The sequence below is a fragment of the Octodon degus genome, unplaced genomic scaffold, assembly GCF_000260255.1.
Source record: "Octodon degus isolate 3935 unplaced genomic scaffold, OctDeg1.0 scaffold00003, whole genome shotgun sequence".
In the NCBI taxonomy this organism is placed as follows: domain Eukaryota; kingdom Metazoa; phylum Chordata; class Mammalia; order Rodentia; family Octodontidae; genus Octodon; species Octodon degus.
In genome coordinates, this window is record NW_004524579.1 from 35,031,235 (window position 1) to 35,046,122 (window position 14,888).

The 14,888-nt window shown below is 36.9% G+C and overlaps 1 protein-coding gene and 1 non-coding gene across 4 annotated transcripts in view; one reads left to right on the forward strand and one right to left on the reverse strand.

Moving 5' to 3' along the window:
• The window catches only part of Wdr7 (WD repeat domain 7), a 438,292-nt gene that overhangs the window by 29,208 nt on the left and 394,196 nt on the right, over positions 1-14,888 (forward strand). For all 3 annotated transcript variants that reach the window (XM_004623683.2, XM_004623684.2, XM_023715190.1), the window contains exons 3-9: positions 2,872-2,978; positions 3,657-3,735; positions 7,661-7,835; positions 10,507-10,583; positions 11,726-11,845; positions 13,558-13,703; positions 14,006-14,108. In XM_004623683.2, coding sequence (XP_004623740.1) covers positions 2,872-2,978; positions 3,657-3,735; positions 7,661-7,835; positions 10,507-10,583; positions 11,726-11,845; positions 13,558-13,703; positions 14,006-14,108 — 807 coding nt within the window. The remainder of the gene's footprint in view (positions 1-2,871; positions 2,979-3,656; positions 3,736-7,660; positions 7,836-10,506; positions 10,584-11,725; positions 11,846-13,557; positions 13,704-14,005; positions 14,109-14,888) is intronic.
• On the reverse strand, positions 6,731-6,842 carry LOC111816950. The gene has a single exon (XR_002821254.1). It is a non-coding gene; the product is annotated as a U6 spliceosomal RNA (small nuclear RNA).

Here is a 14,888-nt window from a genome sequence, read left to right on the forward strand (position 1 = left end):
TTTTGCTGTAGTTTTTATGTTAAAGATGGGGATTACAAAGCTGGGTGTGGTGGAGCATGCCTGTAATCCCAGCACTTGGAAGCTGAGATAGGATGATCCTTGGGAGTTTGAGACCGTCCTGGCCTACAAAGTGAGCTCAAAGCCAGCCTGAACTGCATGTGAGAAAAAATAAAAGGTAGTGAATGTATTTTCACAGATTTTAAGAAATGACAACACAAATGTTCTGTAAAGACCATATAAAGCCTGTGAAAACCTTTAAAGAAAGCATTTGCTGACCCTGATGCAATATTCCTTTATTATTTTAATGTCCATAGACTTACAGAAATGACTCTTACTTTTGATAATGATAATTTATGCCTTCTCTCTTTTGTGATCACTTTTATTTTTTATTTATTTATTTATTTTTGGAACTGGGGATTGAACTTGGACACTTGTGCTTGCCAGGGAGGCACTTACTCCACTGAGCCATCTCCCCGGCCCCTGTGATTACTTTTAGCTAGAGTTTATTGATTTCATTGATCTTTTCAAAGAACCAGTTTAAGCTTGGTGTGGTGGCTCACACATACAATGCTTGGAAAACTGAGGCAGGAGCCTTGCTGAGTTCAAGGCAAGTCTGGGCCACATAGTGAATTCAAGGCCAGCCTAAACTACATAGTGAGACCATGTCTCAACTCAAAACCAAAAACTAAAGGAACAAAAACAACAACAACAACAACAACAAAAGAAAAAAAAAAAAAGGAAAAGAAAACGCTAACTTAGTTTCAATTTTTTTGGGAATGTCTAGGAGAAGGCTTTTTATTCCAGAACTGCTTTTGTTGTGTACTCCTAAGGTGTGACCCTTTTGGAACCTTTTTCCTGATTCCTTACTGCTTAGCAAAAACTCTCTAGTCTCTGGCCCTGTTAGTACTTGAAATCCTCTTGCTTTTGTGTGAGCTGTGGGAGGTTTTTAGCTCCCAGCTTCCAGGCCCTTTTCTGTTAGGATGTGGAGGAATGTAACTGTATGTGTACGTGGCTTTGAATGAAGTACTAGATCACCATACAGATTTTCGGTACCCTTTTCTTGTGTAGCTCCATTTTTTTTTCCATAATTTTATTGATTAACAAATAGCAATGAGACAGTTTCAAATCAAATTGGTAGGACAGTTTCAATAATTAACAATTGCATACATTCTTCCTAGTGGTTAATTGCTGTACAAGATGCAGACATGATATCCTATTTACAAAAGCCATTAGAACAAATCCATCTATTCATTAAGAGAATGTAACTATACATCTATCCTAACCACTTTGAATACACAGACACAAAATGGACATACATCTGTATACCCTTTTTTGGTTAAGTTCCGTTATTTGAATATTATAGGTATGTAAATTCAGCAAAATATTCTAAGAGAGTCCAGTAGCCCATAATAGTATTGGGTCTTCCGCTTGACTGGCAATGTCAGAAATTGTTGACCTTGTAGCTCCATTTTATCTGGTCTTCTGACCTGGAAATTCAAGTTGCCTCCTCCTCCCTGAACTTTGATCTTTGTCTGACCTGTTCGTTGCACTCTCAGCATTAGTTTAGGGTTCTCCCAGCTTTAGGCTGGTTGGTTAAGGTCCTCCACAGGGAAAGCCTGGTGAGCACAGGTCCATTTAGGTGTTATCACAGTCATTCCTAGCCTGTTGTCCAATGTTTAGACACCATCATATGGTTTTGCTTATTTTTTCTAAATTTTTATGGTGGGAGTAAAGTCTAGCTTTTGTTATTCTGTTATGATTGAAAATGAAACTTTATGGCAGTCATATACTTTGGAGATAAAGCAAGTTGGTCATTTTGGTTTTATAGAGGACATTAAAAGAATTGACTTAAGGTTTTTTTTCCTTTTTCAGTAAAATGATACTGAATCTCTGAATAGAGTTAGTGGTTGCATATATGAGAAAACTTTCTAGACCTGTTCCAAACATGGGCAGTGATTGATTATTTTTCTTAATTTTAACTATGCAAAGGACTACCAAGATAAGTTTGACTTGAAATTTTTGTTTTTAGTAATCACATACCAGAACCATAGAACAATTTCAGTACTTCTTACCGCATACTATTTAATTTTGGGCAATTTCATTCTCATGATTAAATTAGATGAATTATTTGCAAAATTGACACCAAGAAGTATGAAGGGCATTGAAAGACATTGGCCATATTCCATTTCTTAAATTGTGTATTGAGTATACTTTTATTTTACATACCTTACAAATATTATTTGTCTGTGTTCAGTGTTGTAAAGTAACCTGAGGTCCTGAAGTAACCTGAATTGATATGCCATTTGGTGCAAACTAGATAAATTTGGGCACTGATTGCCTGCCTCTTTTAGAGCTGTGTTAAGCCATCCTTTCTGTTGGGCATTATATCTTTAAATCAGTGGTGTGTGAAGGTCATTCTTCTTGGCACATGACATTGACATCAGCATTTGGAAAGGGATCTGTCTTCTGTTTGCTGTATTTGAGGCTGTGAATCCAGAGACTCTTAAAGTGCTTTCGTGATTATTTTGAAAATAAATGAGCTCAAATTATGGTATTTTACACATTAGGTCAAATTCTTATGCTGCTTTCTTAGTATAATAAAGCTGGTTTGAATCCTAGTCTGTCATTCTCTATGTAATATTGTTTAAATAATGTCACTCCTCCTGATTCATTCTGCCTCAGGACTACATGGTAGGGTGATGGTGAGCAATGCATGGGTTGGAGCTCGCTCTTTGGCAGCTCTTAGGTTTTGGTGTTTTAATAATTTTTTTCAAATATATATTGCATATTTATATTGAATACTTAACAAGGTTGCTAATTGAAGGGTTACATTTTATTTAGTACTTATACTGGCATGTTTTTGCATTCTAGATTAATCCTCGAGCACTGTTATTTGGCCATACAGCTTCAATAACTTGTTTGTCTAAAGCTTGTGCTTCTGGTGACAAACAGTACATTGTAAGTGCATCTGAAAGTGGGTAAGTATTGTTTTGTTTGGTCAGGTTTCTCTTTTTTCCCTAAAATGTTTATATTTTAAAAATTATCTTTAATTGATATAATGTTTTTATAGTTTATCATATGATGTTTATGTGTTCTTTTCTCCTCATACCTTTATATCATTATAACTAGTAGCAGTATGTGATAAGTAGGAAATTTTAGCCATTTTCTTACGCAGGTTGGTTTTTTTTTTTCTTAATTTTAAGGAAGGGTGTTTAGGGTCTCACTACTAGATCAGACTCATAGTGATCTGCCTGTTTACAACCTCCCAAGAGCTTGGATTACAGGCATGCGCCAAGATACCCAGTCTCAATTTTTTTCTCAGTGTGCCCTGGAGGCAGGGCTGGCAGGGCAGGCCTGGGGATCAAACCCCTGGCCTTTAATCTGCTGAGCTATTTGGCTGGCCCTTTTTGTGTTCTTTTGAGACAGGGTCTTTTTATGTAGTTCATGCTGGCCTGAACTGTTTACGTAGCCCAAGCTGACCTCAAATTCTCAGTGACATTTTTGCCTCAGGCTCATAAGTGCTAGGATTACAGGCATGCCCTACCACACACTGTAATGTGTTAGTTTTAATGAAAGATTAATTTTAAACCACTGTGACAAAGTTGACCAATGCTTTGTAAATCAGGTTCAAAATTAGCTATTATTTTGCTTTACAGAGAGATGTGCCTCTGGGATGTGAGTGATGGCAGATGTATTGAATTTACAAAATTAGCCTGCACACATACTGGCATACAGGTTAGTATCTGTTTCTGACTAAGTCAGTGTGTTTTATTATGAGTTTGTAGTTAAAAATGTTTTATAACACTGAGCCTGTATTTTTAATGTGAAAAATCCTGGGGAGGAGTAAATATACAAGAAGACTAGAATTGTTATAAAAGTGTTCCTCATAAGATGATACAGTTCAGAAGGGTTATAAAGTAGAAACTAGTAGAGAAAAGTGTAGAGTGAGCCACGTACCGTGTCTATTTTTGCCATGTAGGGCTGTCCTGGTTACCTGGATAAGAACTCATGTTAATCAGCTATCCACTGCCATAACAGGTACCTGAGGTAATCAGCTTCTGAAGAGAAAAAGGTTTACTTTAGATCGTGTCTTTATTTATTTTATTTATTTGTTTTGAGACAGGGTCTCATTCTGTAGTTCAGGCTGACCTTGAACTCTGTGCAGCTCAGGCTGGGCTCAAACTCAAAGAGACCTTCCTGGCTCAGCCTCTTTAGTGCTGGGATTACAGGTATGCACCACTGTACCCAGTGATGTGTGGCTTTAAAGATTCAAATTCATGCTCAGGTAGACCAGGCTTTGAGTCTTTACCGGAGGTGCCACATAGCAGTGTCAGGGGATGTGTGGTACCTTGGAACTGCTCACCTCATGGCTAGGAAAGGAAATGGAAGAGATTTGGTCCCATTGTACTCTTCAGAGTCATGCTCATCATGACCTACAGGCTTCATTAGACCTCCTAACTCGTAAAGGCCCTGCTGTCTCCCATTGGAGTCAGTCAAGAGACTAAGCCTATAAATCATGGACCTTTGAGGTTCGAACTAGGATCAGCAGAACACTTTTACTACTAGGGTAAGTGTACTAGATTGGAAGAATGAATTCTTTCCTGCCAAGGCTGTTACGAGTCCATTCATGATTAACAAAACTGACTTGCTTTTTGATCGTACCTTTTTTATTCTTACATAATTGAGCTCCTGGGCTTTTCTTTTTTGGAGACAGTTCAGGTTTTGAACCCATTGTGTTGCCTAGGCTGACCTTGGACTCTGGTAGATCCTGCTACCTCAGCCTCCCAAGTGCTGGTGTTACAGGTGTGAGCCACCACACTTTGCTGTGCTCATTTTTAAAGACTTTCTAACTGTTTAGAAGAAATGACTATTCATGTATCTGCCTTAAAATATATTTCATTGAAATTTGTAGTTTCTCACATATATTCCTGCTAGTTTTTCTTACTTTATTTTATAATTGTCATATATTTTTCCCTTACTTTACTCATTTACTGTATTGGGAAAAATTTGAAGTATACAGAGATATGTGATGAACTATGTACTCAGTAGAAAGGGAAGAAAAGTCATGTTTATAGAGCAAATACCATATAGAGTGTATTTGTATTGTATTTCAGTACAGCCCTCCCTGCATCTTTGCAGCGTCAATAGAAGTGTATTAATTTTACATAAAAGGATGCTGTGACCTTGAGAGGTTAAATGAGTTACCCAAGTCTCAGAGTGTCATTCTTGGTTTATCTGACTGGGCACTGTGTTCTTTCTCTTACGTCCTACTGCCTCCCTTAAAACAAACTAATAACATAATTTGTCAAGAAAGGAAACTTGCATTAACACAAATTAGAAGGCATAGTGCAGAAAGGGTTTTTAAATACTAAAATTAAGTTTTTGTACATATTCACCAAGGTGATAGATTTTGCTGCTATTGTGCCTACTGAAATCATAAGGGAATGCCAATCTATTAATTTACCATATGGATGAGGCATTGTTTTTTATATTTGAAAACTTAGTTCTCCATTTAGGATTTTTTCTTTGCAAAGCTAAAGTGTTCTAGAAGCTGAATTAGTGCTCAGAAAAGTCATTAGGAGTATGACTTTAACAGGAAAAGTGAGGGAAATTTAGTCAAACAATTATAATACAATATGTTCTCTGAATAGAGGATTTTTGTTTTTGCTTTTTGGCTGAGACAGGGTCTTCCTATGTAGTTCAGGCTGGGCTTGAACTCATGATGGCCTTCCTGCTTCAGCTGCCTGAGTGCAGGGATTACACGTATGCACACAGGAGAGAGTTCTCCTTTAGTGCCCTCCTAATTCTGCATCCTTGTAGTACAGGGTTCCTCTTGGCTGTGGTTGGATGAACACTGACAAAGTTTGCTTCTCTACAACCTTCCTCTCCATTTTGACATATCCTTCACTTACATGCCTCAAGTCTGCCTCCATCCACATTATTATATGTGAGCTCCTTGGGGTCCTGGGAACTTCCTTTTGTGTGTGTGTTTTTTTTGAGATCTATAGGTGACCCCTTGTGATAGCCTTTATTTTGTTAGGTACCTCCCTACCCCTATACCTGGAGTTTTAGTGAAGTTATGTTATACCTGTTAATGTGTTTCATGATCAGTGTTCACACTGTGTGGACAAAGTTTTACTCCTTATACAGGCACTGCATAATTAAGAAGAGTAGGACTAATGAATGTAGAAACAGCCTAGGCACAGGACTTCCTAGTTATCTCTCCTAATTGGAGTGTTTATAGCTTCGTCAGCTGTCTTTTGCCTAGCTTACCCTTATGTGATTCATTTCTGAATATAAGGACATCTTCACCCTCTGAAAATCCTTACAGAGAAGCAACCCACTACAGGAATCCGTTTTGTGAGGTGGAGGAAAGGCAGATCTTTTCCATAGTTGTCTTGCTTGATGGTTACTCTTTCTCTGCTCTTTGGTTAATGTAATGCTATTCACTTGAGTAGTTGTTGATGTTAGTGAATCATGTGAGTTCTTTTCTTCTATAAAGTGCAGTGTGTACTGTATTTACATAGTTGTTTCATACTTTTGTGTGAAAGAACAACACTTAGTTTAGTCAGAATTTAGTTTTAATTCTATTTTTTTGAGACAGGGTCTTGCTACACAATGCAGGCTGGCCTTAAACTCACTATGTAGCCTAGGCTGGCCTCAAACTCAAAGCTGTCCTCCTGCCTCAGCCTTGTGAGTACTGGGATTACGAATGTGCTGTTATACTTGGTAGTTTATGGAGCGCTTCACCAATTTGCATGTCATCCTTGTGCAGGGGCCATGCTAATCTTCTTTGTGTCGTTTATACTTGGTAGATTATAATATACTTGAACATTAATTATTTTTTTACTTCTAAATTTTATTTGACTATAAGTAGTAATTATAAATCTGCACTTACCTATTCTTACTCATTTATTTTTATTTTTTATTTTTTAAATATTTATTTATTTATTTATTTATTTTGTGTGTGTGTGTGGCCAGCTCAGCCCACCAGGGGGCGGGGCTAGCTGGCATGTGGTGCTGGGGGATTGAACCACGGTCCCTGTGTTTTTGTTTAGCTTAGCTTGTTCTAAGTAGGTGCTCTAGACCACTGAGCCATCTCACCAGCCCATCTTACTCATTTATAATTCATAGTTTTTGAACCATCTAAGCTTCCCTTTGATTTGTGAAGCCAAGTTTATTCAGCTATTTTATTAATTAATTCAAGTCTTTTCATATAGTCATGTAGTCTTTTCATATAGTTCTGGAATTAAACCCAGGGTCTTATGTATAACAGCTGAACATTCTAACATTAATCCACAACACTAGTCCTTACAAGTTTCATTTTAGATTGTAGAAGTAGGGATAAACAGAATTATCATGCATACGTGCTGTGGAAGTGAGCATTAAGAAGAGTTGTCAGAATTCTATTACAAAACAATTTAAAAGGGAGGATACATTAGGAGAATATAGTTTTTGTTAGATATATATAAACATTGTTATTTGTTATATGTGTGTGTCTACTACAAACCTAAAATATGTACTATATAGTAACTGAGAATATTACTGGAGGAATTAGCATTTAGGAAACTAATATAATAATCTTGATGGGGGTATGTTAATCAAATGTGTAAAGAACATTTACATTTTTTTTTTTTTTTTCATTTTAACATGAATTTAGTTCTACCAGTTCTCTGTTGGAAATCAGCGAGAAGGAAGGCTTTTATGTCATGGACATTACCCTGAAATCCTTGTTGTAGATGCAACCAGCCTTGAGGTACTATATTCCTTAGTATCAAAGATATCACCAGACTGGATCAGCTCCATGAGTATTATTCGATCGCAGCTGACACAAGGTCAGTATAGTATACCTTTAGGAAATTCAGCACCATAACTTATTGTTTAATTGACTTTGAAGCTTTGTAATTTATCAAAATGAATAATTTTTACTACATTTATGCGTTTAAAATATAGTGGTTCCAAAAATTTATGATCTATCTCTTCCTCAGAAAGGTCTCTTTGATTCAGTTGATTTAAAATTTTTTGTTTATTTATTTTAAAGAAAATACAAAATGGTAAAAAAGAAAAAAAAGAAAAAAACATTAAAAATGATACAGAATTTTACTAAACAAAATAATAGGAATTTGACAGTGGTTGTTATATTGCATAATGTTGTCTTCATATTAGTTGTTTAGGTTACGAGATATCAGCATCCAAATTGGTAAAAAATAAAAAGGTTATAAGAAATTAAAAAGGAGAAGAAAAAAAATTAAGCATTAACTTCTTGTTTCAGTAGATCAATAGATATCAGCAGTACAATTATCCAAGCTATCCTGTATGTATGTATATATGTATGTATATAAATCTTTTTTCTTTCCTTCGTTTCTTTTGTCATTTTCTTTTTCCCAGTTCTTCCTTTCCTTTGAACAGATTCTTTCCTTTTCACAGTATCTATTGTACCTTTCAGATTTTATTTATTCTTTCAGGTTCTTATACTAGGGAGAGAATATGATGTATACATACATGGATCTGAGTTATTTCACTTATGAGTATGGTCTCTATTTGCATCTGTTTACTTATAAAAACCTCAAATTTATCTTTTTTTTGTAGCTGAGTAATACTCCACTGTGTAAAAATACCACATCTTTTTATCCATTCCTCAGGTGATGGGCATTTGGGTTGTTTCAGAAATTTAGCTATGACAAATTATGCTGCTATTCACATGGGTGCACATCTATCACTGTGGTGTGATGTTTTCAGTTCTTTTGGAAAAATACCTAGGAGGAAAATAGTTGGTTTGGATTGGATCTCAAATCCTAGTTTTTTGAGGAATCTCCATATTGATTTCCATAGTGGATATGCTAGTCTAAACTCGTACCCAGTAGTGGCAAAGGGCTCCTTTGTTCCCCACAGCCTTGCGAGCATTTGTTATTGGTTGACTTCTTGATGATAGCCATTTCTGGGGTGAGCTGCATTCTCAGTGTTGTTTTAATTTTCATTTCTTGAATGACCAATGATGTTGAACATTTTTCCATACATTTATTTGCCATTTGCATTTCTTCTGAGAAGTGTGTATTCATCTCAGATGCTGATTTTTTGATTGGGTCTTTGAATTTTGGGGGCCTGATTTTTTTTAATTCTTTATAAGTTCTAGGTAGGAGTACTTGGTCTGAAGGACAGGCTGTTATAATTTTTTCCAAATTTGTAGGTTTTCTTTTTGCTTTGTTGGTGATTTCTTTTTGCATGTAGAAACTTTTAAAAAAGATGAGATCCCAGTTGTTGATTCTTTGAAGTATGTCCTGTGCAGTTTGATTTTTGTTCATGAACTCTACCTAGCCCTATGTCTTCAGGATTTCTACCTACTTTCTTCTCCAGTAGATTTAGTGTTTGTATTTTAACATTTAAATCTTTGATCTATTTTGACTGTAGCTTAGTGCATGGTGATAGACATGGTCTAATTTTAGCCTTCAGCTTGTGGAAAGCCAGTTTTTTCAGCATTATTTATTAAAGAGGCTATCTTTCTTCCAGTGAGCATATTTGGCCTGTTTGTCAAAGATAAGTTGGTTGAGTGTGTAGTTGTGCCTGTATCTTCTAATCTATTCCATTGAACCTCAGGTTTATTTTTGTTGTTGTTGTTATGAGACAGCATTTCTCTATATAGTTCAGGCTGTTATTAAATTTAGTTAGCCCAGACAGGTTTTGAACTCACAGTTCGTCTGTTCCCGTGAAGCGATATGTAGGGCAAAGTGGCCTGGGGTGGGGCATACATAAGGCAAGCATCCAGCCCCTACTAGGTGTGCCAGTTTCCTCTGTATATTCAACTAGCTAGAAGCTCTCTGAACCCCGAACGTTTAGGTTATTAGGGGGGCAGACTCTCTTATGAGTTAGTGGCCTTGTGATCTGTTATCAGGCAAGGTAGGTAAGAGAATTTCGTTATGACTGTTGCCTGTCTTGAGGAAGAGAAATCCTAGTTTTTGTAGCCTATCTGTGAAAGGAAGTTGTGAGCCAGGAACTGTGGATGAAAACCAACAAATTTATGTACCCTTAAATCATATATGACTGTCTCTTGATCCATAGCAGTCTATGGAAGGTGCAGTGTTCAATAAAATATTTGGAAGGCAGACATGGTAGGTGGGGAAAGAGGGAATGAGTGCTGTGGAGAAATAAAGGAAACCTGCTTATCCATGATAAGCAATGAAAATAATTGATAAATGATGAAAAGTTGTGAATTTTGCAGAATAAATATTCTTTGTAACCAGAGGAATAAAGAGCATTTGAAATTCTCAAAAAGCTTGTTGGTTGAAAATATTAAAAATCAAGTTACTTGAAATAACTGTCCTTGAATTCCAAATTATTGATGATCTTTAATAACATATATTTCAAAATCTTTATTTCATTAAATGAGAAATTACGTTTTTCTTCTAATTACAAAATATGCTGGTTTAGTTTTGTTAAAGCAGATCACCTTAAAATTGAGAAAGAATGCATGCTGTGTTTGTGACTGGGCTTTTTCCCTTCTTGGTTTAGAGGATACGGTGGTAGCACTTTCAGCCACAGGCATCTTGAAGGTGTGGATTGTTACCTCGGAAATAAGTGGCATGCAGGTGAGACAAATAAGGCTGCGAGTGACTGCTCTTATTTTATGCTTCGGTAGTCTGGAGTTTCAGTAATGATATGCTCCTTCCCTTTCTTTTCTTAAAAGGAAAGGAAAGGGCTTCCTTTTAAAATTAGTCTCATGGATACGCTATGTGAATCCCTTATTATGTTGTGTGAGTGGACTTAGTTTTTCACTTTTGACAGAGATTGTGTCATCTGGGTTATGGAATAGAAAAACATGTTAAACAGACTGTGGGGCAGAGAAATATAAAGGAGGTGGAGTTTTCTTCAGCTGCTTTTAATTAAAAAATTCAAAGGTAGTTTGCTGAAGGAAAAAAGCACTGCAAAAGAAAAAGTCTGTAAAACCAGTTTTAGTCCTCCTATCTCAGTTCTGTGAACCTGAGCTCTTTTTTTTTTTTTTTTTTTAAATCAGTAAGACACAAATCAATTTTCTTTCTGTCAGTCTTTCTTTCTTTCTGTTTTCTTTCTCCTGGGGATTGAACCCAGGACCTTGCACTTGCCAGGCAGGTGCTTATGTCACTGAGCTACCTCCCTGGCACAAATCAATTTTTGGACAATATTGATGCTACTGCTCATGTAGGGAAATTTTAGGGATTGAATTTAAAGGAAACTAGAAGAGTTAATGGGGTTTTAAAAAATTATTTCTTTCGTAATGGGTTTTGAAGCAAGGACTCCCTGTGCAGTTAAAGCTGGCCTTGAACTTAGTCTGTATATAGCACAGGCTAGCTTTGAACTCACAGTGATCTCCCTGACTCGGCCTCTTGTATGCTGGGTTAGCAGGTTGCACTACCAAGCCTGGGTTAGATGCTTTTTGTCTGTTTTTTAAACTAAGTGCATATAGCTACAGAAATTAGTATTAATGCAAAATTTTATCGACTGTTGTTGTCAGAGTGACAACACTGATTCTCATCGGGATTTAAAATCTGGGTGTCTTTGAAGCAAAGACCTTGCATACCCTGCAGTTTTTAGAGTATGGTTTTACTGCTTTTTACTACTTTGGCTTTTACCTGAGTAGTGGAAATGAAAATATTAAAATGATGGTTTTATTTCATATTGGTATATCATTCTGTGATGATGTTAATGGATAATCAAGCTATTCCTGAAGTTTTACAAATCTTTTTCTTTTCAGGATACTGAGCCAATATTTGAGGAAGAATCCAAACCAATTTATTGCCAGAACTGTCAAAGCATCTCTTTTTGTGCATTCACACAAAGGTCACTTTTGGTTGTGTGCTCCAAGTATTGGCGGGTAAGACGCCTATCTATGTTAGAAATTCTGTTTATATTTATTGGTTTGTCCAACTCCCAAGATAATCCTAAGGATGTGCTTGGTACAAACCTTATTCATGTTTTAGAATTCATGCCTGTTTTTCATATTTATCAGGAGTTGGGACTTGGGGCATATTTAGTTGTCTTTTAAATTTTTATGGAATGATTTAATTAGCAGCTATATTTCATTGATGCTAATTTCTGCTTTCTACTACTATTTTAGTTATCAGTAAAACGTAAGCAGTGGTGGTGACTTTGCAGTTTGAGCATTTGTGGGGTGCTTTTTTTGTCTTTCTGGCTTCTTGGAGTTAGTACGGTCTCTCTCTAACACCTTAGAGCTAATTGTATGATGCTACTTTTCCACTGCAGTTTTTCACCGTTTTTACAGACTTTCCTTTTGCAGACTGCTGCATTTCTGTCATAGCACAGTGGCCACCATGTTTGAGCACTTGCAGTATGCTCTTTTTACAGAGCTGTCCGTGTATTATTTATTTTAGTCCCTGAAGCTTTCTGTGGATACTTGTTATTTATTTAATCTCACATAACAAATTACTCCAAAATTTAGCAGAACAACAGATATATATTGTCATTCACATTTGTGTTCAGGAATCTGGGCCTGGCTTAGCTGGGTATTTCTCGGTCAGAGTCTTGTGGCTGCGGTCAGGCGTCTGCTGGGACTCTGCCCTCATCTCCAGCCCAACTCTTGGAGCGACTGCTTCCAGTTCCCTGCCATGGTGCTGCCCAGGCCCTGGGTCCTGCTTGCTGTCTCTAAGCTCTTGATTTCAGTTCCCTGATGTGTGGACCTCTTCACTGAGTAGTTCATGGCATGGGCCCAGCCTTCCCATGGAGTAAGTGAGCAATAAGAGGAATTGCCTAATGTTGGAATTGAGACCTGTCTATATTCTTTTCTCTAGAACTAGTAATAAAATCCAGCTTACATTAAAGAGCAGGAGCTTGTGAACTCCAGGCTTTGATAGTAGTGCTGTCTCTGAGGCCTGATGGTAGGAACTTTTACCCTTTCCATTTTGCAGATGAGAAAACTGAGGGGTTAAGTTGCTTAAAGTTGTGTAGATAGTGGTGAATTTACTGAGTTTACTTCAGTCTGACTTCTATAGCTGCTCATCACGTTTTCCTGGCCTGCCTTGCAGTTAGAATATGGAGTGCTTGGGTTCCCTTATGTTGGAGGACAAAGGATGGACTCCAACATTGTGGTCTCGTGGTGCATTCATTTTCCTACAAATGACTCCAGTTTATTCTTTTTTATGGCAGAGTAGTACTCCATGTATATAAATGTCGTGTTTAAAAAATTCATTTTATTTCCCAGATTTAGCTGTTATGAATTGTGCTGTCGTTAACATGGGTGTGCTTGCATTCTTTCTGTAGTACTTCTTCCCTATACATAAAGGCCCAGTGTTTACATTCCTGAGTAGGAGAATATACCTGCTTCACTTGTAGTGCATTTTGTCTGATCATGTTGAGCCGCATGGCTGCAGCCCCACTTTTTTTTATCTCCTGAATGTGACTGCCAGGGCTCACTAAAGAATGTCTTTGTCTGAGATATCAAATTTTAATGGCCTGAGTCTGTAAAATGTATTTTCCAGAAGTTGCTTTATTTTCCGCTGAATTGTCAGTGTGCAGTACTGTGTCTCCGTGAACAACAGCACTGTGTATACTGTGAATTTCTTCTTGCAGGTGTTTGATGCAGGAGACTATTCTCTGCTGTGCTCTGGTCCTAGTGAAAATGGGCAGACTTGGACTGGAGGTGACTTTGTCTCCGCAGATAAAGTAATCATCTGGACGGAAAATGGGCAAAATTACATTTACAAACTACCTGCCAGGTATGTAGTAAGAAGTTAGAACTGTAATTCAAAGTAAGATTCACTGGGAGTGGTGACACATGCCTGTAATTCCAGCCCTCAGTAGGCTGAGGCAGGAGAATTGCCATGAGTGCAAGGCCAGCCTAGGCTGCATAGTGAGTTCAAGGCCAGCTTAAACTACATAGCACCACTCTGCCTCACAAAAAACAAATAAACCTCCCCAAATCCTTTTATTTGTTGTCTAGAAGCCTTGTTATCCTAGGAAATGATACAGTAATTAATTTCAGCATTTTAAGTGAATGTTTGTTTTTTGCCATTTTCAGTTGCCTTCCAGCTAGCGATTCCTTCCGCAGTGATGTGGGGAAAGCAGTTGAAAATTTAATCCCACCGGTACAACATAGCCTCTTGGATCGGAAAGATAAAGAGGTAGAATTCTTTAGCTATCATTCATAATTGATAATTGCTTGAAAACTCTTCACAGCTGTGGTGTCTTTTGGTAGCCAAGAGCTAGGAAGACTCATACAAGGCCCTATGTTAGATATTGTGGGACATTAGGGTAGGGTCAATTACATTTTTAAATACATGCTATATCTCTAAAATTGCATTCACTTTTCCTTACGAGTACAAATGATCTTATATTGGTTACATGTTGGAATTGACTTTTTTTTTTTTTTTTTTTTTTTGGCAGAACTGGGGATTGAACTCCAGCCCTTGCACTTGCCAGGGAAGCGCTTATTCCACTGAGCCATCTCCCTGGCCCCATGGAATTGACTTTTTAAAATTCAAATTTGCTGTTGTAAGTTTAGGATATACTCATGCAGCTAAAACATGACATACAGTTTCATGAGGGCAAAGATTATCTTATGATGATGCTAGTAATAGTTTATTTATTTCAACAGGTCTTCCCAAAAACATGTAGTGCTTTAAATAATTAGATGTCAGAGGTGAAGAAAAGCTACTGTTTTTCTTTTTTTTTTTTTTTTCATTTTTTTTTCAAAATTTTATTGATAAACAGGTAGCAATGAGACAGTTTCAAATTAAATCGGAAGTACAGATTCAACAAATTACACATTGCATATATTCTTCTTAGTGGTTAATTGCTGTATAAGATGCGGACTTGAGATCCTATTTACAAACACCATTAGAACAAATCATTCTATTCATTAAGAGAATGCACCTATATATCTATCCTAACCACTTTGAATA